The following is a 23,994-nucleotide window of genomic DNA, read 5'->3' on the forward strand; positions in this document are numbered from 1 at the left end:
GTAGATGATAATTTTTTCTCAAAATAATAATAATTCCTGTAAAAACCAACAAATTGGAAAATTTACAGCACGTTCAATTTCGACCTTGAATAATTTCTATCATAAAATAATATAAGATCTTTTTTGTGAATCGTTACATTTCTTAGAAAAATATATAACAGACAAGTGAAGTTAACGTTCTCTTCAATGGTAAAAAATTTAATTTTTAATTTTCTCAATAAATTTTTCCACTAAAAATATTTTTTTTTTCTCTTACCTCTTTTTGGAAAAAGTAATTAAATTGGAAAAGCGCATTTCGCAATATGAATACACACATGTAATACAATTAGATATAAATCTCAACATCTAGGATGCTTAGAATGTTGAAAGCTGGTGCATTGGCCCGAGGCGTCTAGCCGGAAAAGTGGTAGAAGCTAAAGGCACGTAGAGGTAAAGCCAAAGTCGCTCAGCTCGGGCTAAAGCTCAAAAGCTGGATGCGGAGAATTGGAGAATGAGATGGATCCTGGATACGATACGCAAGCACAGGGCGGCTTGGGGTAGTTTGGGCGTGGGAGTCCAGAAGGAGGGGTTGAAGCCCATTACTGGCACAAAGGTTGCCACCAGATTGCCGTCGGTACGCGCATCGGAGTTAAACCGTTTCACCGCCTCAGCCTCCGCCTGGCCTCTATTTTCAGCGCCTCAATTCCGCTTGCTACGCTCGTTCGTATTCATCATTCAAATTCAATTGGCTTTTATATGCTGTCCCGCGGCGTCGGGTTCAGTTTGTGATAGAAGCATACAAGGATAGGAGGATACAACCCGGCAAAGGGCACTGATCACAGAGATTACAGAAACAAAGACCTGTCTGCAAATTATCAACTTATCTACTAAAAATATGTAGCAGTACAAATTAATATATTAATTCGAAAATTATTTTTTGTCAACAGGACTTTTGCTTCTAATGAACACATAAGTGAGATCTACGGAATATTATTCCAAAAAATTTATTTATTTTTTAGACTACACGGAAAGAACAAGATGACACTGAATATCATCCCAGATTATACTGAGTGAAAAAAAAAAATTTCAGATAGTAACTAGTATAATCCAGATTACAACGAGTATAATCTAGATTACAATGAGTATAATCCAGATATCACCCAGTATAATCTCGATTATACTAGTTACTATCTGAATTTTTTTTTTTTTTCACCACAGATATCACTGAGTATAATCTGGGATGATATCCAGTGTCATATTGTTCTCTCCGTGTACCTGGAAAATTTCAGGAAAAAATATTCAATTATATCATACAAAAGTTGTATTAATAAAAAATAAAATCAGTGAAGTTAATTTTTCATTTTTTTGTATTGAATAATATTTTTTCTCGGTTTGATAAAACGAATAAATTAAAAAATTTTGCCCGATTTTTGGAGTGTACAGATTTATTGTAATCAAAAACAGTTTCAATTTTTCAATCCATGAAATAATTGCATAAAAACAATTCATGATTCAAGAAAATTTATTTTGAATCCTATTTTTTAGTGTAAAAAATCTCTTTTAAAGTTAAAATAGTTGAAAAAAAAATAAAAAATAACTTAATTAGGAATATAACCTTGTAAATTTTCAAAATCTTCCTCTCATTTCCAAAACAATCATCATTTTCCATCGGACAAACAATTAATTACTAAATTTAAAAACGGACTTTTCTGCGTTGCACTACTTTCGAACCCATGAGAAAAAAAAACTTATCTTCCGGTAATAAATAACCATAGAAATAAAAAAAAAATTAATTTTTTACCATGCGTAATTTATTGGTCCTCGAAGAGAGCCTTGAAGTCGCGTGGTAAAGATTTCCTCTCCTTTTATTTGGAAACATCTTAATAGTTAATAGCACAGAAGAGCTTCTTTAGGATTTCAGTTAAGGCATAATGCAATGCCCACCTTGAAAATAGCCTGCTGAGGTTGAGGGTCGCGTGGCGTTGACGAATTTCTTTACAGCCTGTCGTATAACCCACCGTACCATGGTAATAGAACAGAATTGCTGTATTATATGAGCTACTTTGCCGCTTGTTACTCCATTCTAGTCCAGGTTAGCCCTGTCTACACTTTTATACTTCTTACCATACTGTACCTAGTATTTGCAGCCAAGACAATACCAGTGCTTGCTTCCAATGTTTAAATTTATCGAAAATTGCAAAACTTCTTATCAGCCTGATAAAAAAGGATTAGAAATATTTTGAGTCACAATAAAAAAAAAAAAATTTTTTTTTGAAGGACAAAAATCATTCCGAAGAAAGTGTGGATAATTATAGAGAAATAAACTAGAGAATTTAGAGCATAATAACTCAGGATCTCTGGAAAAAATGTGAGGTTTTATGCGTGGGTGGGTTACGTTTATATATTCTGCGGTCTTGTCACGACCAAAACCGGACCACAAATTGTTCACAATACGACGGGGTAAAAATATATTTAAAATTACATGGCAGAAGTAAACATTAATAAATCATTGGATTTTATAATGTTTTCGTTAAAAAAGAGTTTGTTGAATTTTTGGTAGAATTTGATCGCCGAATTTCAAAAGCTAAAAGCTTGTACAAAAATATGTGTAACATATTTTTCAAACCTCGAAACCTGCACACAAAAAAAAAAAATTTTTTGCGCCAAGAAAATTTTAAGGAAAACAAAAGTTATTTTGGAGCAAGAAGAAATTTATCTTGTCTCAAGAGACTTTGACTTCATTCAAGAAATTTTCAATCTTCCTTGATATTTTCTTGAGCCAAAAAAATTTACACTCCAGTCAAGAATTTTTTTTTTCAGTGTATCAATAAAAATTTTAATTTACAAAATTAACACTGTGCTTTCACAAAATATTTATTAACAATTTTTTGAGTCACTTAATTCTCCCTTGAAGATTGCAATATCTTTTCAAACCAAACGCCATAAAAATGACAAAATTTCTGTCCTTATAAAATAAAATTCGATTGAACAAGTATCTAATTAACAGCTAACAAGTATCGATACCGTCATCTATTGACATTAATTAAGACAATGTTTTCCTACGGCGAATAAAATCTCAGTCAACATCTGGTGTCATGTTCGACAAACACCCACATAGAGATCCTCGCTTCTTAATCAGCCGCCATATTCCTATAAAAGTTATATTGACAGTCAGTAAACAATATTTAATTAAGATCTCGCCGGGATTTTGGCGTACAAAAGAAGTTCAAACGTCGCCTCGAATAAGTCAATAGGGGAGGTTTAGGGTCATTTGCCCTGAAATGATGCAAATAGCTGATCTCGGAGCAGTTACGCCCACCCAACATTTTCAATACTCAATACGAGCTTGAAAGCGATGTTTGACTACAAAATATTTGTAATAGTAAGTCAAAAAATGCTGACAGGAGTTTTCGTAGCAATTGTTAGTGTTACTGAATGTTTGTAAAAAGGCGAATGGATAAATAGACCAGCCCAGAGATTTAGGGTATGTTTACCTGAAACTAAGTACCTTGACGTGTTTCCGTCACGGGTGAATATTATTTAATACATTTACGTTTCCTAGGTCCAGTTTTAGTCAAGTCTTCCCGAGTCCTGGGTCCTGGGTCCTCGATGCCACATTAGTATTAGTACGTACAGCTAACATAATGTTAAGGTTAATATCTTTCAGCTGGGTGTCTACCTAATGCCAAACGAGACTCGTAAATGTTTCTGTAAACACTGGACCCCCTGTAGGCAGAAGGATAGAAACATACTCCAGGTCCTTCTTCGTCTGTGCTCTGTCCTTGTCTGTCTGTCGGCCGGCAATTTTAATACTGTGTCGGGCCCTACTCATTGAACTTTGTGTTGGGGCTCAACTCTAGAATATCGCCCGCTTCTGGGGGTCCAAAGGGTATTCAAGTTGCATTCAGATTATATGTTCAGCTTTAAAGGCTTACGTGTTTATAGTCTACACTGCAGAGCTCGTAAATTTATCAGGAAAATGGATCATTTTCGGTTGAGTTACAAGTTGCGACGTTACCAGCTTTGTTGTTTGCTCAACTGGCGACCTTGACTCCAACTCAATCCTTTTTGACGGAAATTTAGTTCACTAGTTGACAGTTATTTATCGACGAGATACAAAGGATTTTGGAAGCTATGCTCCTATTATAGTTTAAGACTGCCAGGTCTTCTGTTTTAATGGTATCGATTTGGGTTTTATTTTTATGATAATTTGTTATTTCAATTATTGATATTTTTGGTCAAATTTTTCAACGCTTCAGAGCTTTGGAAGATAATACAGAGGTTAATATTTCAGAAATTTAATATTCTTGGTAATTAAAGACAATTTATGGTGAAAAAATAATCAATATGTTGACAGGAAAATAATATTTTTTTAATTAATGTTGCTAAATTTTTTTTATTTCTTCTCGGATTTTTTTAATAATTTTCTGAATTAAATATAAAATGAAGAAGATACTTAGTCATATGAAATTGTTTTAAAAAAATCAAAAGATTTCGAGATTTAAAAAAATTTTCTTTGCTCAAAAATATTTATATAACGGTCAATTTTTAGTATCTCGGGTGAAATTCATTTTTCGTAAGACGTAATAGTCGAAAATGAATATTAAACTAAATTTCTCTCCAGTAAAAAATTTTTCGTCTTGAAAACACATGAAAAAAAAAATTCTTCACTGGAGGGTAAATTTTCTTGGTTCAAGAAAATTTTAAAGAAGATTGAAAATTTCTTGAATGAAGTCAAAGTTTCTTGAGCCAAAAAAATTTTTTCTTTGGAGTTATTTTCCACAAGGATGGTAGAATAAACCATAAACCATGGTCTAGATGCATCTAGAGATAAATGAGATGAACACTATCGTATCCGGAGTTGGTAAGAATTGGCTCCTATGATCTAAGGGTAAGTTACCAGAGAAGAGACTAATCAATTCAACTTCATTATTAGATTGTTGTTTGAAAAATTAGCATACAAAATAAACTGTGAGTTGAAGTTATAAATTTGCATATTTTAAATTTTATGTTCCGATTTCAAATGATTTTTCTAACGTTGATTGATAATGCTATCCCGAAGAATAAGAAATTTTTTTTTAAAGAAGTTGTAGTACTAACTAACAGGTGGCAACTGTGAGAGCAATGTAGACGCTTGAAAAGATAACGATATCTCATTTTTTTAATTTAATTTTCTTAATTGCTTAATTTATCTTTAGGATGTTTTTTTTTTTTTTTTAGAAAAATTTTTATCACTAAAAAAATTAATTGCTATATAAGTTTTTATACAGAGATAAAGATTATTTTTAAATCGATTTAATGAACAATAAAACACCCGAGGATCTCGTTAAAAAATATAAAATGATTCACTGTGTGCGATAAATTACTGATAATTTCGAAATTATTTCTACCAATTTGTGAGAAATTGAATACTTTTTTGGGGTAATAAAAACTATTTTTATTGTCACCTTGATTTTTATGACAGCTCGAATTAACGCAATCAATGTTACATTAATTATTTATCTGGCCATGGTGGCTTTTTAGAATCGCCATTCAATATTGCTAAGTTCATGAATCCACGAATGGTGGATTACTTTCGCAATCCCAAAAACACCTTTTACATCGTTCTGGCCGATTTTCCGACAGCTGAGCTCATTGCGAAAATTGTTGATAGCAATTAATAGCTAATTATGACTAATATAACTCTTTATATGTGATTGGAGAAGATATCCTGCAATGTTAACAGGTTGAATTGTAATACTTATTAAAAATGAGTACTTAATATAATTGATGTTTTTAAACATTGTAAAAATTTAGATAATAATAAAATTTTTGAGAAATCTAAAAAAAATTAACCCTGCAGGCCATTTCTGAGATTTAACACTATGCTTATGCTCAAAAAAGATAGGAATGATTGATTTCGTAAGTATTTGTAAGCAAATTGGCGAAAATCTACTGCCGCAACTTGAATATAAGTTAGTAGTCAAACTTATAGAAAAATTTCTGTTCAACTTCAATAAATTAACACAAAAATATTTTTTTATCAACTCAGTATTGTCACCAGCTGCTTCAATTAAGGAGACCAGTTGACAAATTAAAAACTAATTTTAGTTCAATATGTATGGCTATTTTTTAACTTTATTATTGCAGCCAACTATGTAAGCAAAAAAAATTTATTTTCATAAGCAAGTAAACTTCTTTAAAAAAAAAAAAAAAAATCAGTAAGTTATAGGTAAGCTATCAGGGATTATTTTTCCAATTTACTTAGCCGTCAAAAGATATCATATCAAATTTTCTTCTCATTTTATATAAACTCTACTATTACAGCCGAAGGTAATTTAAAGGTTTTCATTTTTCACGATCAGTCATTGTCACAAAACATATTTATCACGAGCACGTTAACATAAAATACTTTTTTCCTTACTTTAATGTATTGCTATTTATATGTATTGCTATTTATAGTTGTCCTAAAAATCTAATTTTCACTGATTTCGTCTATATCCAAATGATAACGTTATCAATGTTATCATAAACTACATTGTGACCAAACAACTAATTCAATCCATTACGAATAAATATTTTTTATTCGTTATCTTGTTACTTTTTGTCAAAAATCGTAATATTTCCTGTTTGAGCAATTTTTAATGAACCGTTAATAATTTAATCATTAATAAATTTATTTATTCGTTTTATAATTTAAATTTACAAAAATTTACTCAATAATTAAATAAATCGACCCTTAACAAAAAAAAAATTTCATCGAAGAGATAAATGAAAAATAATTTTTTTATCCGCTTTATCGTTATTTTTACAATCGATTTCATTTCATATAATTTTTCTACAACCCTTTTATAAATATTTTTTATTTGTACAGTTAATAAAAATCCACCGACCTGAAAAATAAGCCCCAACATCGAAAATGAAAGAAAAACAAAAACATTTGAATAATAATTTCCTTTATTTGTTCATCTATATATATTTGTTTTATAATCTTATCGTATATTACATCAGTTGTATTTTCCGTAACAATACTCGACCTTATATTAACATTACAGTACATTAAACATAAAAATATATAATATTAATATTAATAATAAAAATAGGTATACTAAAAAACATGGCCGCAATTTTTGTCACAACCGCTTATAAGAAAATATATAAAATTGTACTATACATAGTCAATCATCAATTCAATGTATTTCACAAAAACAAGAATCACTTTTTTTAATATTTATAAATTTAACAACCAACACATTCATTATATCATGACATTACTTATTTAATAAAAATTGTTTTTATCTTAATTAGGCTAAATAAAAATATTGTTCAATTTCAAAATACATCATACGTTTACATGATAAATGTACCTAAATTATCACATAATTAATACGACCTCATCTCTCGTTTCTTCATATTTTTTTTATTATTTATTTATAAAGTACTTTCTTAAAAATTCTTTAAGAGATCCTTCAACCGATTTGAGTTCGCTTAATAACTTAAGGGTACAAGACACTTAGCATTTACGTTTGTATCTTTTATCAACACAAACACACACATCTCAACATGCTCAGAAGCCACATAGGTCTTTTTAAAATTTTTTTCTTTGTGCTCTCCAAGAAGCAAAACAGACACACTCTTATCCTTTTTTGAAAGAAATGAATTTGCTTCGCTCCGAAAAAAAATACGATTTCAAGAATTTTTTTGTCCGCCCTTTTTGTGCAAAATAAAATATCGTCAACTTGTTGAAGTGGAATAGGTATTAAGTCATTTAAATACATGACGTTTCATAAAATTGATATCTCAGTCTCTAAAAATACACCCAATATTTTTCCTTTGTGCAGAAAGGCTTCAAAATAGTTAAAAAAAAAAATACTGATAAAATTTTTAAGTTTATATGTTTGGTAGCAGTTTCGCTTGTTGACAATAGATTTCTTCAGAGAAAAAAAAATAGATTTTTTTAGAGAATCCGGTTTCGTCCTTTTTTTTACTATATTGACCTAAAAGAGCTCTTAAGTTTGAAATAATCTTTGAAGATGTTGAGGGGACAAAACAGGTATTATAACGCTTAAAAAAAAAAAAAATTGAAAGTTTTAAAGTTATCAATAATTTAAAATTTTTACTTTTCTTTTTACTGGCGCTCAGAAAAAAAATCTTAAAAATTTTTTTTCTATAATTTTTCGTATATCTAAGAAGTTATTGTCGGATGAGTTCTTTTCGTTATTATGTACGGTCTAGAAAAAGTACAAAAAAAGTTTTTTTTTTTTTAAGAAAAATTTTGCAGAAACTTGAAGAAATTCTTTCAAAAAAAAAATTATAATTTTGTAAAATTAATGTAAGCCGATGCGGATAAAACCTTTAAATTCCTTTTAATGGTTGTTTGGGTCCCTTCAACATTCAAAGAAGAAAAAAAACGTACAAAAAGCCCTTTTTTGGGGCAAGTATAAGAAAAAACTGAAAATGAGCTATTTTTCAGTAAATTCCGGCAACCTATGACTGGTTCTCGGTAAAGTGGTACAAATAAAATTTCTTTTATGGCGCAATATCGGGTGGCAGAAAAAGAAGCAAGAGAACAGAAGCTTGAAGGTCTAGTCCCTTTGTGATATTTTTTTAAAGACTGCTACCATTTATCGTCCATAAACCCGGACAAAGCGACTAGTTAATAGTTAACATTTATTTGAAAACTACACGAGAAAGTGCAGGTATACCATCAACCAATCCTCGGGTATAGACCTGGTTTTTGTGTTGATGAGATGAGGGTCTACTATTTATTATTATGGATTCACGAATAGATTTAACGGACAGGTAACCAATCCTTGGCGCCCGACATCTACCGCCGGTTTTCAGAACGATTGCACCTGTCACACGGTAGCGCGCGCGCGCACACACACACACGCACACACACACTAAACGTCGATGCTAGTGTCCTACACCCTACACTGGATTCTCGAGACATAAAAGTCCGTAGCTGGTTTTAAGCGGGTAAATTTTGCATCCACAAAGAACGAATCCAGCCTTTGTATCTTCGAGGATCATTTAAACTTTCAACAGTGAGCTTTATACTAATTCTTGGAAGCACTTTTGTAATCACACTATGCTCACTTTGTTAACGTAATTGGCACAGGCCACATCTATTTACACCGAATAGAAACCCTGCTGGAGGATACTACTTGCCGTATAGCTCTGTAATTGCTACACTAAACTTAAACCTTTTCTTAAATTCCAGCTAGGTTTCCTTTGTTTGATTAAAATTATAGTACTATCACCGACCAATTGCACTGCGAAGCGTTCTTAACCTAAAATTTTCACTTACAGTTATTGATAACGATAATATGTGATGCTGGAAGCTAAATAACCATCATCTCTACACAGTAAATGATTTTACAAAAAATAAGTATAGATTTTTTTGAATCTAATAAAATTCTGATTGCAATCAAAACTTAAACAAATTAAAAAATGAAAGTCAACTAGAAAGGGTTAAATATTTAAAAACTTTTTACCATGTAGAATTAGTGGTCGTTGCACTATTGAGATTGTACTTGTTGATCACCACAAAAAAAAAAGGATTTATGCTTATGAATAGTTAATATATGAGCGTTACATCATTAAACGAGTACGGGCAATGAGCAGTGTCTTGGATATAACTTAGATCCTCAAGTTGGGAGTTGGAACCTCTGCGGGAAGGATGACTCCGCCATTTCCTTAACTTCAGTCCAATCGTCTTCAGTCTCTCTTTATAAATACATAAAGCATATAGATATTCATTTTTAACTTACTCATACTCAAACCAACACACATATATTCTCACGCACATTCAAATCTTTTTGTCCTTGGAATAATGGATGACCCTCGACTCTCAAGAGTTCGATGATTGATGGTACAGAAGCATGCCACAACCGTTCTTTTTTTTAAAGTCATTACGAATCCGTTAAGCGGATTCCGGCTCTTCTGACACCAGTCTAAAGCAATATAAATAATATAAGCACTTTTAGTGTCTCTATTATTTTACCGGCGCATAATGTCCTCGATGGTGAATCCTTGTCTAGCAGGCGCGGGTCTAGGTGGTGGCGGTGGTTGCGGAGTTGGAGCTCTTGGAGCCCGAGACTTCTCTTCTTGAATCCTTTCGCGTTCACGTTCCCGTTCCCGTTCCCTTTGTCGTTCAAGTTCTCGTTCGCGTTCACGTTCTCGTTCTTGAATCTCTAGGAGGACCCTTGACGGACCAGGTGATCCAAGTCTTCGGCGGTAGGAGGTAAGGATTGGTGGTGGTGGAGGAGGAGGTGGCGGTAAATGAGTTGGAGGATTGCTTTGACCATTGCTGGTAATTGTAGCTGGTTTCACTGGGAGCAAATCCCGTCGAATTTGCAGCTGAGGCCTTGGTGCCAGGTTCTGAGGCGTGTAGCTTGAAGACGAACTGCTGGGGTTTGAGTTAGAACTGGGATTAGGATTCGGATTGCTGGAAGACGTTGAACTAGAAGTTGAACTAGAAGGACCCGGACCTGGAGCTTCTGGACCATCTTCCTCAGGGCTATCGTCGTCTCGAAGAGCTTCCTCAAGCGCTTCGGGTGGGACGTCACCTACTGCGTGAGTGAGTGCATGTCTACGTAAGTCACAGTTCCTTCGGAAGACTTTCCCGCAAGATGTACACTCATAGGGCTTGTGGTCGGTGTGGGTCAATAAGTGCGTCTTCAAGTTGCTGCGCTGGTTAAAGCTCCTGGCGCAGACTGGGCACTTGTGGGGTGACTCCTCCATATGAAGAATCTTATGCACTGCAAGGGTGCGACTCTGGCAGAAGCCCTTTCCGCATTCGCCACACTTGAAAGGCTTCTCTTTGCTGTGGATGTACCTGGAATATGATGAGGATTAGTAAAGTTATCTTGTTATTATCCGTGTTAATCCGATCTAATTTGGTGGTGTTATAAGTTTAGAAACTGGTCTTCTTAGAACGGATAGTGTTCTGACGAAGGCAACTTTGTTCGGTAGTGAAATGTTTAAAAGGGTGGATGGTAATAGGTAATAGGATACTAAAAAATTTTCCAACTAGTAAATTTGTATTAGTAAGAGTGAATCAATGAAAACAACACCAATATTCGGTAAAAGTAACCAGTTTTCAATAAAAATTATCTAAATTAATCCTTACCGATGATCTCTAAGATGATCCTGCCGTCGAAAAGCTTTTCCACAGATATCACAGGAATACGGTCTCTCGTCAGTATGAGTTCTTTCGTGAATCAACAAATTATAACTTTTCGTAAACTGCCGATTGCAGAATTTACAAATGAACTGTTTCTTAGGTCTAGATGCTCTTCCTGGAGCACGAAGCAATCTCCGGTCCAGGTGTTGATGAGCTAGAGGCCCTCCAGGTGGGTACATGGCACTACTGCCAGGAAAAGGACCTGTAAAAACTGGGTATCCTTGCGGAGGCTCCAACAGTGGCGGTGGTGGCAGAAGAAGAGCTCGTGCTGCAGCTAATTCCTTCCTTTTGTCAGCCATCATTGCCATTATGTCATAACTCGAAGACTTCCTCACTGGTGGGCCATCTGGAGCATCATGTTCCTGGTTCGAATTCGCTGAATTCGGTTGCGGAGGTGGTCCTGAAAGATGAGGATGCATATCTCCAGGATAAGGCGCTAGATGCAACCGCGATGGCACCACCGGAACGAAAGCTGATGACTCCCGGTGATGAGGATGGCCTAGTCCCGCTACGAAACTATGATGATGATGGTGGTGATGGTGGTGGTAAGCTGATAAGCTTGCTGGATCAAACTGTCGGGATCCAGAAGATCCAGAGCCTCCTCCTGAGTTTGAGGAACTTGATCCATGAGATGTGTTTCTCGTGGATATCAACAAGTCCCTCGATCGTGTTTCTTCCGCCGCGGAAGAGGTTATTACCAAGTCCGTTGGCATCTTGTCTGCTTGGCTCAGTACCTATAAACAGAGCATTGACTTTAGAATGTAGAAATTTATTATAAACAGTAAATTTTTAAGAAAACAGAATTTGTTGATGAAAAAATTTGACTTTGATAAATTTAATACCTCAATTGAAGAAAATACTATTCGGATTGAAAAATGAAGAAATTTTAAGATATTAAAAGATGAGAAGAGAAAATTTTTTAGATTAAAAGATTCTATAAAATATTGCATTAAAAAAAATCTACGATGTTTCTTGGCGTGTATTGTTTTTAAAAATCCATGCCCAAGTAATATCATCTAGTATCGTCTAAGGTATTAATTACAATCGTTAATCATAGTCTTAACTGTCTTAGTGTAGATGTGTATACATAAAAACGCGCACTCTATCGGCAACAATCAGGTATTATACGCGAGCGCGTTCCACGAATCTACCACAAGAGACTGGTTATCTCACGAAGCACACCTGCCAACATGGCTTCCGCGGGACCGTGATGGCTGGTCCTCCGCCGCCATCATGGAATCACCGATTAAATATCCGTGCGCTGCATACATCATCACACATATCTTCTAGACACCAGTATCAAACTACCAAAACCGATTTCCTCATTGAAGTATATTTGAGATTTAGATACCCCTTTGCTATCAAGCACTGGAACCCAACAGCATTCAGATACAAAGCATCCATACAGAGATTTAATTACCTGTGACCTTGTGTGAAATTCTCCAGCGTTAGTTCCAAATCCAGGATTTCATTGCAATCACTATTGCACCACAAAACAAGAGCTACAATGCATTAAGCCTTTTTGAAAAAAATGTAAGCTAGCAACACATCACTGACACTAGTTGGGATCAACTAATAACTGATAAAAAATCCGATGACTGATCCACCAGGAGATTTTCCTTGAGTTTGCTGATCTAATCAGCAGTCAGCTATCAGTCATAGTGGCACAACACTAATTCACGTAATAGTGCAGCTAAAACTAGAGTACACCAGTAGCAACTTAAACTGATTTGACATAACTGTAGCACACAAGTGGTAAGTAGCAGGTTCGAGGTACCAGCGCGTTTAACTGCGTGTTGGACGCCGTCAGGTAAGCTACCTCCACCTCAATCCACATGCCAGTGTCTAAGTGTGTGAATGTGTGTATTTAAGTGCCTGTGTGTATTGTGTGTCGAGCAACCGATGGGTAGAAGAGAAGCAGTATGAGTACAGCGGTGAGTTTCTTTGCGTTTGGCTGCCGCTAGTAGCGCTGCTGCTGGATTGGATATTGGATGTTGGATGTTGGATGTGCTACACAGTTTCTTCCTCTGCTACCTCTGTCCTGCTCTAAGAGCTCTCCTTCTTCGTCGAGTTACCTGGTCCCCAGTTGGTAGATAGTGGGAGTAGAGTAGAGGCTTTACTTGAGATACCTTGAATGCGAATGTGCCAGTGTAAGAACTAACTATATCTGGCTAAACAGTGGGGGATTGTAATGTAATGTAATGGAAGATAGAGAAGCTGCTCGACAAGAAGGCAAGATCTTGGTGGCCTGATTAAGACAAAGATAGAATCGGCTGGCGAAGGGGACCGGCTTTGTATTCGAGGACCTCAACTTGTTGGAAATGGTTGCTTGCGCCTGAGCCTGGACCAAGTAGAATGCTATCAGGGCCGTATTACTCAAATTTAACTCGCCCTCTCAGTGGGACATCTCACCTCTGGTTTATGGACTATGGTATTAGATGAACCGAATCAAGATTTTCCAAGATTTGATGGCTGTTGGCATTGTTATTGTCATTGTTGCTGAAGATGCTGTTGGTGGAGTTAGACTTGGGCTTGAAGTTGGTGCTTAATTTGCGATCCGCGATCCATGATCGAATCTGCGGATTTGTGCGAATACCAGCTGGAGTCTGTTATAGACAGAGAAGCTGGAAAAGAGACGGAATTTGCTTAGCCAGAGGCGCTTTCGAAGAGATCGTCTACTTCTTACCAATACTACTTGGTTCTTTACATTACATATTATTTCTTACATTCGCCGACGCCCAACCGGCTTTACACTGTACAATATACATCAGTTGCTGCTGGTATATATGGATATTTTAGACTCGTCCCTTTACGGGCTTCATCTATTTATTCAAGTTACCTTATTATTCCTATCATTGTTTGCGCTCTCATAGGTTTTATTTGGAGACACCTGTGTTAGTACACTGTTTCTATTTCATTTTTAAGGTGGAAAACTTAACACCATTATCAAACTTCCTGCCGGTTGATGGTTGTGGACTAAAACACAAAACCCGTTTTCACTGTTTATATTAGACAGCTATTTTGTTGTAAGACCCCAATAAATTTCGTCGTCTTCTTATTCAAACGATCTTTAGTTTTAAATTTTTAAAGCACCGGGGTTTATGGATCATTGTTATTATGAAAAATTTTGTCATTGAACTGAATTTTATTTCATGTGCTGGTTTTTGAGATTACAAATTAACGTAATATTTAATTTAGAGTAGGCTAATCATGCTTTTTGGTAACGCATATTGAAATATAAAATTTTTTTTTAGATAATCTAGATTTTTTAAAATTAGAGATATTTTTAACGCTTAAAAAATTTAACTGTACTATGATTTGTAATTTTTATCTTGATTTTTGTAGGTCGAAATTTTTTCAGAAGCAAGCTGGAAAAAATTGATAATGTGGTACCACCTGTAAAATTAGAAATTGATGGTGTGAAAATCGTATTAAATACTGGATTTCTTGAAGGATATAACAAATGAGAAAATTTTTTCACGCTACTGTAACAAATTACTAAAAAGAAACAAATTATTTTTATGCATCATTTTGAATTATAAGGTTGAAATCAAAATTCTAGGTATAATATTAAGTACCCAAAAAAAATCTCAAGATAATTTTTTTACTCAAAATTCAATTTTGAAATTTGTAGTTTTTTACTTCTCGAAAATTTACTGTCTAGATATTTTTTTTTCCATTTTTACCGCTCTGATAAATAACCTTCTAAGCAAAAAAGCAGCACTAATAATTTAAGTTCATTGACCAGTATTTCGAGTCTAAAATTTCAAAATTTCAGCCTCAATTTTTTAGTACATGGGAACAAGGTCTCGGATCTGTTACTTCTTCTGACAAACGGACCATAAAAGAATTATTATTTAAAAGCGAGACCACTTTGCTTATTGGGGATTACGTGTGTCACGGGATTTGCGTGACCAGAAACCAAACTCCCTCAAATAATATAATTCGTAAGCTAAATTTAGTAAACCTTCGCCTGTGAACATACATCCTATATCTGGATCTGGATCTGGACAAGCCTCGATCACGATGCAAGGCATTCCAGGGAACAAAGCCCGAAATTTTTATAGGAATCATAATAAAAACGTTTCCTGCTAAATCCTTAAAAACCCAGTAGGCTATTATTCGTACAATAATGTACCAAACATCCATAAATATAATGCAATGTAATTCCTGAATACTACACTGTCCCTGAGAAAGTTCTTACGTCCTCGAACGCCAGGTACACGGATTGTCTCTTTAGCAGCGCGTTAACTTTGAGATAACCTGCCCTTTAGGTGCTAAGTTATTTTAATTGTCCAACTAATTTTATCTTAAACTCCATTCCTCCGTATTGTAAAAGGAAATTTTCTCAATATATAATAAAGTAAATAAAGGTAGCTTTACTTTATTTTAATTTTATTTTTATTTTTAATTTCAACTCCCGGACGAGTAGTAAAAAAAATATTAAAAGTATAAGAAAATGTATCAATAAAGGCAGGATGAAATTAAATGAAAATATGTCTGAAGTCTGAAGCATTTTAGCCATATACATACAAAGTGTGGTGGTACGGCGCGCGTTGCTTAGCGTGCAACCGCCCGATGTTGTTTTGTTCACTGAACTAGTTCCCTCTCTTCTTGCTCCGCACTTGTCCGAGGCACCGTAGTCCCTATCTGGACCTGGACTGCTTGTGGCTCTTTTTCCCTCTCTGCCGCTCCCTACAAGAGAGAAAGAGACCGAACCGGCGAGAGAGGGAAGCTAATTTTTTCTGTTTCTCGTGCGTCAGATAGAGACAGATTATAAACTCGAGATGGCTGGGGTCTTTCATTTTATTCTGGCATACCAGCACGACACGTAATGAGAACACACCATCTTTACTGGTCATCAGTGCTATATAATACTGATATATAGTATAAATAAATTACTAATGTTGTTCTAACTAAAGACAGTTGACTATAATAGTCTGATTGCACTTCAAAAAAAATTTTTGAAAAATTTATAAGCTAGAGAAAATTTTTTTTGGCTTATTTCTTGTGATCTATGCGAAAAAAATTTTTTTTAGATCTAATTTAGACAGATCTTGAAGACGTTGATGGAAATTAAACGTTAGAATATTCATGTACTCCTTACCTCAAATTTATCGGTTTCTGAAAAATTTCTCTTGTTTTGAAGTATGGCCTGGACTCTCTGAAGAGGAATGAAGAGGTAAAGGCATTGAATACATAAATGTATAATTGAGTTTTTCAGAATTTGCGTATGTATGCTGAATTATTTGAGGAAGATCAAAGCCTTGGATCCTGATTCGAGTGAGGAATTTATTAAATTGGTATTCAGTATGAGTTTTATGAGTAGCAAGTGCCTCCGTTGAATGACCGAAGACAAATTCCGTAAAGGATTTATTCGTTGTTTTCATCTTCAATAACCTGTTTGGTAATTTTGAGTTTTTTTTATTAAGGGATATTTTTTCATATGATTTTTTTTATTTCTTTAAAGATTTTTAATAATTCTCTATATTTTAGATATTTTATTAAAAAATCAGAAAATAATTTTTTTTATCTCAGATATAATTCGATTATTTTAAGAATTGTAATTTTGTACTCACCTTTGCCTGCACCAAAATAAATAAAAATGTCAAACCATTTTAATGAAACGAAAAAAAAAAATTATTACATTTAATTCTTTAACTTACTAAAGACCCAATTGCAGTTAAGGTCTTAAACTTTCTGAATTTTAATATTTTGATATCACCTTTACAGGTTTTAGAGATAACCTTTGAATATTCCTTCAGGGCAAATAACTATTTTCATTTTCCTATCAATAAGATATTTTTCAACGGTGTCAAGATAACTGCTTTCATTAAAAAGAAAAAAAAAAACATTTTATCAGCTTCGTAGAAAAAAATATTTTATTGATAAAAAAATTACTATCATATTGTCAAATTCTTTAATTAAAAATAAATTTTTTTTGCGTTTCTTAAAAAATTGTTTTTATATCAAAAAATTGATAATTATTTCAGTTAAAAATAAAATTTAAGTAATTCTGATTGAGAAAATTTTCTATGGAAAATTCAAACGCATTTTCATCATGACTTTTTTTTCTTATAAATAGAAAAACAAGTCCTGTAAAAACATTTACAGATGACCTGGTACATTGCCTTTTTTTTTTTTTTTATCTTGCCTTTTAAAGAATATATATTTGTTTGAGTGATATTTTTTTTCCTCTTGACCTACACGACTATCAGTGGGCTTGAAATCCACCGCAAGTACCTGGAAAATTTAACACTAATGAAAACTAACAGGTTTCGTAACTAAATATATATATACACACACTAGGATGTCCAAAAAAAAAATCTTTACCCTCGTTAAGCTTTTGCAGTTTTACGTATTTTAACTTTACAAAAATCACTCATTAATTATTTTCAAGGGTTTCTAAACTCAAAAAAGTCGGATTAGTCTTCAGCTTTTTTTTTTTTTCAAACCACATTAAATTACAAAAAAAAAAAAATCAAACGTTTAAAAATGTAATTATTGTGACAGGAGAAGAAATTTAATATTTTGGCTTCTATTTTTAAAATTTTATTAGTCAACATAAATACAGAGTGAGCATACTGATTTAATTTTTTTTTACACTTGTGATAGTTTTAAAATGATTTAAATATTTTTATTACAAAATTTAATTTTAATTAATCCAAAAAAAAAATTATTTTTGATTAAGATTTTTTTACATTGCTAAAATAATTTTCTTGAGTACTATTAGCCGGTAACGATGATCGTTACTTTATTAGTGATTGAAAAGAATATTTACAGAAATATTTATCTATATCAAAAATAAATAAAATAATAAAAAAACAATGATGGAGCCGAAAAGATTTTTAAAAAAGAATAAAAAATTTTCTTTTATAAAATACAATAGATACAATTATAAATCGATCTTACATTCATTTAATTAATATTGTTTTAATCATTTTTTTTTATATTTTATTTGTTACAAGTCTTTTTTATTACCTCTGATTTTAAATTGAGCGTTTTAGTTGATTTTTGTTAGTTTATATTTGAATTATTTATGTTTTCAAGTGGCGGTACCACGAACACAATTAATATAATTAAATATTCAATAAAATTAAAAATACAGTCGCTTTATAATATATATTTGTTTTTACAATAATATCTTCCGTATATCTATGTACTTATTTATTAATAATAATAAATCTTGTTTTATGTATGTATATTAAACTGTCTCTTTAATTGAATAAGTTTGTTTATAAATAACCGATCGTTCTAGTGCTTAATAATTCCGATGAAAATATTAATAACAAATCTATTTGTATATCCACCTCTAAATATTATTTCTTATTGTATATATTTATAGTAAGATTTTAATTAGTACGGGTATTATCTTAAATATTTAAATAATAAAAACCTCTTTAAAAATAAAATAACGTTTTCTTGGGCGTCGGTCGACATCCGAAGGTCGCGACGCGTTTCAAGTGTTAATAACCGATAAATTAACCACGGTAATTTCCTTGGTCATAAATTACCACGCTTCTTTTTAATTATTTACCGAATAACGAGCTATTGTTACTTTGTTGCTCAAAGTTATCGGTGTCGTTTATTATACATCCAAGCATTTATCATTTATCTGTCCATCGAATCGGTCAGTCGTTCGATCCTCGAGGTTAATTGCGATTATATAAATAAATAAACAACCAGACTATAAAAATCGATACCGAGATATTTCGGGTACAGATAATTGTCTCGCGCTTCAACAATAATAATCCAACGAAAGAACTACTGTACCGATTTTAAATCTCATCTGCAAACATTTAAGGTAGTTGTCGTGGTTAAGGCATACCGTCAGAAAATTCTAAATTTTTGGTATAAAGCACAATCTCACGCGCTATGAGGCGTGCAATTGTTCGAAATAGGAAACGAAACAAATTTTTAAATTGTAAAGCACTCTCTGAAAATTATCATTACAAGTTATGCAATATTATACCACGATAACTACCTTAAACATCCGTCTCATTACTGGTAATAATAATAATCGTCAATAAGCAAGCATATTACGGCATTATTCCCAAAAATAATCATCTAATTAATTATTTACTTGGTTAAATTACTAATTGGATAAATCGAGTCCTAATTAAACTCTACATTAAACTATTGCTCGATTATTTTAAATACATTCACCCGTTTATTTGTTTTTATACATATAATTTTTTTTTTTTAAATATTCTCTTTATATTTATTTGCTCTTCTATGGTACAATATATCTAGTATACAAATAATAACAATAAAAAACTAATTGTAATTTTAATGGTTGTAATTATTTGTGTGTTTTTAGTATATTAAGCGTCGTGATTAAGTGGTGCATTAAAACGTCTGTTAAGGTAATAATTTATTAATCAATAAATACATAAATGATAAATAATAAAATAAATAAAATTTAAACTATTTAAAGATAAATAAATGATTTTACAAATTTAAATAAACAACAATAGTTGTTTTTACATGAACGATATCGTTAGGGACGGCGAGGATTCGTTTTGTTATTTATATTTAATAATAATATATATTTATGTATATACTTCGTATATAATCGAATTAAAAATAAAAATTCTAACATTTATATTCATATATATATATATGATTTAGTATTCTTTGTGTTATATTAATATTGTTTATAATTCGATGAACATTGTCGTTAGTATCTTCATGATTGAACCAAGATCCACGTACTCATTATTTTATTAATTATATAATTATTTATAAATATATTAAAGTCATAAATTAGTTCTAATTGTAAGCAATTAACGGAACCGATCAACCTACTTTTATCCACCGATCGATTGAGTACTCGAGCGCAGCCAGCCACCTGAAAAATAATATTTATAATTATGCATAATATTGTTTTTTTTTTTTCTTAACGTTTTTCAATAATCTAATTATTGCGTCTGCTATTAATAATTATTTAGAGACCTTGTTCATTTATGTTATAAATAGGCATCGATTATTAATTTGCAAAGAAAGGGCGGAAAAACGTCTCGTTAAGAAATAGTGCAGGTGCGACTGTATTTATATTAGTACGTATAATTATTAATTACTATTCATGACCATAAGTGTAATTATAAATTTCCTATGAATACAATAAATTTGTACCTTTTTTTGTCCATTTCGGTTTCGGTAGCAAAAGTGTAGCTTCTTTGGGTAGGATCGGGTGGCTGCAGTTCGAAAGCATGCTTGCGGCCGCCTCCGTGGGACGCGCTGCCGTGGACCTTGAATCCATGAAGACAAGCAACTCCAAAAGCTTTTTCCGCATTAGCGTCATCGTAGAAGTATAGCGCAGCGTCTTTCAGAACACAGTACCTCCTGGACCATCCAGTGGGTGACGAGGTCTTCTTCGCGCGGTCTTGCTGCTTGCTTAGGTAGCCAAAGCAATCCGGCCGCTGGATTGAACAGGCTGGCAACTGCTGCATTCGTACCGAAGCATCTAACCATGTATCCGCCTGTTAAAATTAAAGAATAAAATTAAATATTTATGCTTTTTCTCAAGTCCTTGAAGTTTTTTTTTTTTAGGTCATTAAAACACTCGTAAGTTATATGTTATAAGCTATAATTAAATCATGGTAGTTAAAATTAACAATCACAATTAGTACCAGCAATTAATTTCTAAAAGTCGACCCGTTGTAATTTACAGTACTATTATATCGACTTTTCATTGTGGGAAGTGAAAATAAAATTATTTTCAGGCTTCCACTATTGGTTTCAAGTGACTAGAACGCTTGTTCTAGTAAATTGTTTTTAAGGTCAATGCGGTTCCGTCTGCAACAATGACCGAACTAGACTTCGTTTTTTTTTTTTTTTGTTTTTTTTTTCCCGACTGAAATACAACTCAAGGGAAAAAGTGCAATTGCATTGTAACATTTTTTTCACTGTTGACACATGCAGTTTCTGATAAATTTTTTATAATTTTTTTTTAAATGTATATTTGATTTTTTTTTAAATCTTAAGCTTCGGAGAGAAAGTTTAACGATTTAAAAAAATGTTTCTAAATTAAAATGAAAGAACAAATTATTGCGGCGATTCAATCAAATTCTTAATTTGTCCGAGAATTTAATAATCGAATGAACGACTCCTTACTTGATTATTCCTTTCAACAGCCTCTTTGATAACAGTGATCCAATTCTGCATCATTTCTTCGCTATCAGCAGCCAGATGATGCGAGGGTGCTCCAAGTTTCCTAATGGCAAAACTGAAATTCCTCAATTCAGGGGTAGCTTCGACATCGTATTTCAAGAGCATGACTGCTCCAACCGGCTGAGCATCCTGAAATGAAAATCAAAACATAAATTATCAAGTCAAAACAAAATCATCAGATTCTTCAGCTTTTAATGATCCTTACCGAATCAGTCTTGTAGTAGTAAAGGCAATTATCACGACGCAGAGCAAACCACCTTCGGACCCACTTATCAGTGGCAATACCTGCAGGATTAACGGTGGTGGCACGTCTCCACAAGTACCCCGAGTAAACAGCAACGTCTCCAGATTCCTTTGGACTTCGAGCTACTCTTGGAGCCAGGACATTGCAAGTTCTAGCTACCTCCAGTTCCAGGATATCTGGTCCAGAATGTGCCAATCTTACCACTTCTGAGTGGGTTGCATCCATCACACTTCTTCCGTTTACTGACATGATGATATCGCCCACCTCCAGACCGGAGCTTTCTGCTGGAGTATCTGGCTCAATTGCAGACACCACCACGGGTTTGGAACCATGGATGCGGAACCCAAATTCGCCTCCAGCTTCTCGTTTTACGATCACTGTTTTGTCGCTCTCTGCAAGAAAATTTTTTCAATTTGTGAACGCGACGGTAAATTTTATTTTTTATACTTACAATGACGAAATAAAATTTTCTTTTATTAATATTTGTAGTTTGTTTGAAAAAAATTTTTTTTATACTAGTATAAGAGCTCTTGTAACATGTTCTGAATTTGCACGGCTCATAATGTATTTTTTTTTTTTTTGTTTTCTCCATACAGTTTTAAGATTCAAGGATTATAAATAAACGGACAAGATTTAGGTGATGATTTTTAAAAGGATGCTTGACATTGATAGTACAAGGCTAGAAAAAAAAAAATCAGGTCAATCGATCCCATTTTTGTAAGTTATCGAGATTACCAAGTTTCTTATGGACAATTGACATCATTTGTTATAAAAATTAGAATTAAAATCAATCATCACTTTGACGAATAAATTTTCACGTAATGAAGCGTGCAATTATAAATAATCAATTGAACTACTGTATGGTCAAAAAGAAAAGGTCATTTAAAAAAATGCTGTTGAAATATGACATATAGATTGATGATATTTCTTTCCAAAAATGTTTTATCTATTAGCAATTTTGAATACAGTTATGTATGTCATATTTTAATGTAATTTTTTAAAATGTAAGTTACTCACGTTTTAAATAAATGGCCTATTCTTTTTGACCATTAGTAGGTCGTGATCGCTTGGACATTGGACTCTAAGCAATAGCAACCACAGACGTTTTTTCTGACACGTGCAAAGTAGTTTTAGTCTGTAGTAGTAAATATTTACTAAAGAGTCACTTTAAGCGTTAAAGTTTAGAGTCGGTCGGTGAAAAACATGCAAGCAAGGTCGAGGCTCCGACAATATGCCAAATTCCTGTATCTGGCGATCAACATTGTCTAAGCAATGAGTAATTGACTACACAAAGTGACCTCAAGAAAGTTTGGCGAGATGTTTGCGACCAAAAGTTGAAAATACCACCAAATAGTTTGATTAAAAAATTGTTTTAAAAAAAAATTAAAATGTTTAATGATTCATTTTATTTGACTGTATTTTGGGTGGCTGCAGATTGAAGTCAGGCTTTTTAGTCACTTCATCAAGTTGTTTTCGATTGCATCCAAGCAAACTTTAGTCAACTGGTATCGTTCGGAAAGTTAGAGTTAAAATCTGTGAAAACACTAAAATAAATCTTCTCTTTTTATGATAAGATTATTTCGATATATTTTCGTAGAAAATTTCAAAGTTTGATAATAAAACAGTAAGTTCAAGTATGGTTAATAAAAATCAAATAAAAACAGATCAAAAAATAAGTCAAAAACATTAAAAGTTTTGGAAGTTCAAATTCAGATCATTGAAATAAAAAACGGGAAATATATTTTCAAAAAAATAATTTTTTTCTGAGCAAAAAAAAATTTCCAAGAATATTAATTGACATTTGAAGCGAAAACAATACAAGTCAAATATTTACCAGGTTCTGGAGCACCTAGCTTTGTAAGGGCTTGTCCTTCGCGGCACCAAACTCTGAGCATGCACTTCAAGAGTTCCTCGAGGGAACTCTTGAGCGAAACATCTTCACCCAATTCCGTGGGATATCCTCCGGCAGCATCGCAAACCATTTTGTAAATTCGCGGATACGCGGACACAAGCACTCGCGTTTGTCAATCAATTTTCAATAATTAATTAATTATACGAGCTGATAATGAGTAGCGATAGACTAAGAAGTGACTAGAATGCTTGAGATATCGTGATTGTCAGGCAACGGCCTCATGGAATGTGTAACTTACCGCCCTGACCCACTGACTAGAGTCTAGCGCCAAAAGCTCTTTGGCCTGAGATTACCCCTGCACCCCGTCAGCACAAATCCACTCTTAATCTCTGTCTTTCTCTTTTTCAGCTTACTCCTTCTTATCTCAACAACATTCAACATTCAACACATACGCATCTGTTTTCTCAACGCATCTGTATTGTATTGGGTATAGGTATACCAGTCACGACCCTACCAAACCCTACCTCAGTGTTCTGACGGAGACGCCCTCTCAAAATATAACCAGTTATAACAGAGACA

At 33.2% G+C, this 23,994-nt stretch overlaps 2 protein-coding genes across 2 annotated transcripts; both read right to left on the minus strand.

The window, feature by feature from the left end:
- Positions 1-6,903: 6,903 nt before the first annotated feature.
- Positions 6,904-12,944, minus strand: LOC141532762 (uncharacterized). The gene is made up of 3 exons (XM_074251249.1): positions 12,567-12,944; positions 11,093-11,880; positions 6,904-10,798 (listed from the first exon to the last, which is right to left on the minus strand). The coding sequence occupies exons 2-3, from the start codon at positions 11,857-11,859 to the stop codon at positions 9,961-9,963; spliced, it is 1,605 nt and encodes a 534-aa protein (XP_074107350.1). The 5' UTR covers positions 11,860-11,880; positions 12,567-12,944; the 3' UTR covers positions 6,904-9,960.
- Positions 12,945-17,721: 4,777 nt separating this feature from the next.
- Positions 17,722-23,757, minus strand: LOC141532793 (gamma-2-syntrophin-like). The gene is made up of 5 exons (XM_074251294.1): positions 23,398-23,757; positions 21,525-21,955; positions 21,263-21,448; positions 20,282-20,628; positions 17,722-19,997 (listed from the first exon to the last, which is right to left on the minus strand). The coding sequence occupies exons 1-5, from the start codon at positions 23,543-23,545 to the stop codon at positions 19,946-19,948; spliced, it is 1,164 nt and encodes a 387-aa protein (XP_074107395.1). The 5' UTR covers positions 23,546-23,757; the 3' UTR covers positions 17,722-19,945.
- Between the last annotated feature and the right edge of the window lie 237 nt (positions 23,758-23,994).

The sequence above is a fragment of the Cotesia typhae genome, unplaced genomic scaffold (genome assembly GCF_013202065.1).
Source record: "Cotesia typhae breed Kobodo isofemale line unplaced genomic scaffold, CoteBio_Ctyphae contig_69, whole genome shotgun sequence".
In the NCBI taxonomy this organism is placed as follows: domain Eukaryota; kingdom Metazoa; phylum Arthropoda; class Insecta; order Hymenoptera; family Braconidae; genus Cotesia; species Cotesia typhae.

Excerpts from the sequence above, each read along its gene's own strand:
- LOC141532762 (XM_074251249.1), bottom strand. The coding sequence starts at position 11,859 with ATGCCAACGGACTTGGTAATAACCTCTTCCGCGGCGGAAGAAACACGA. Across the intron at positions 10,799-11,092 it reads GATCATCTTAGAGATCATCG|GTACATCCACAGCAAAGAGA; the intron begins GTAAGGATTAAT and ends ATCATATTCCAG.
- LOC141532793 (XM_074251294.1), bottom strand. The coding sequence starts at position 23,545 with ATGGTTTGCGATGCTGCCGGAGGATATCCCACGGAATTGGGTGAAGAT. Across the intron at positions 20,629-21,262 it reads CTGTTGAAAGGAATAATCAA|GCGGATACATGGTTAGATGC; the intron begins GTAAGGAGTCGT and ends TAATTTTAACAG. Across the intron at positions 19,998-20,281 it reads ACCGAAATGGACAAAAAAAG|GTGGCTGGCTGCGCTCGAGT; the intron begins GTACAAATTTAT and ends ATTATTTTTCAG.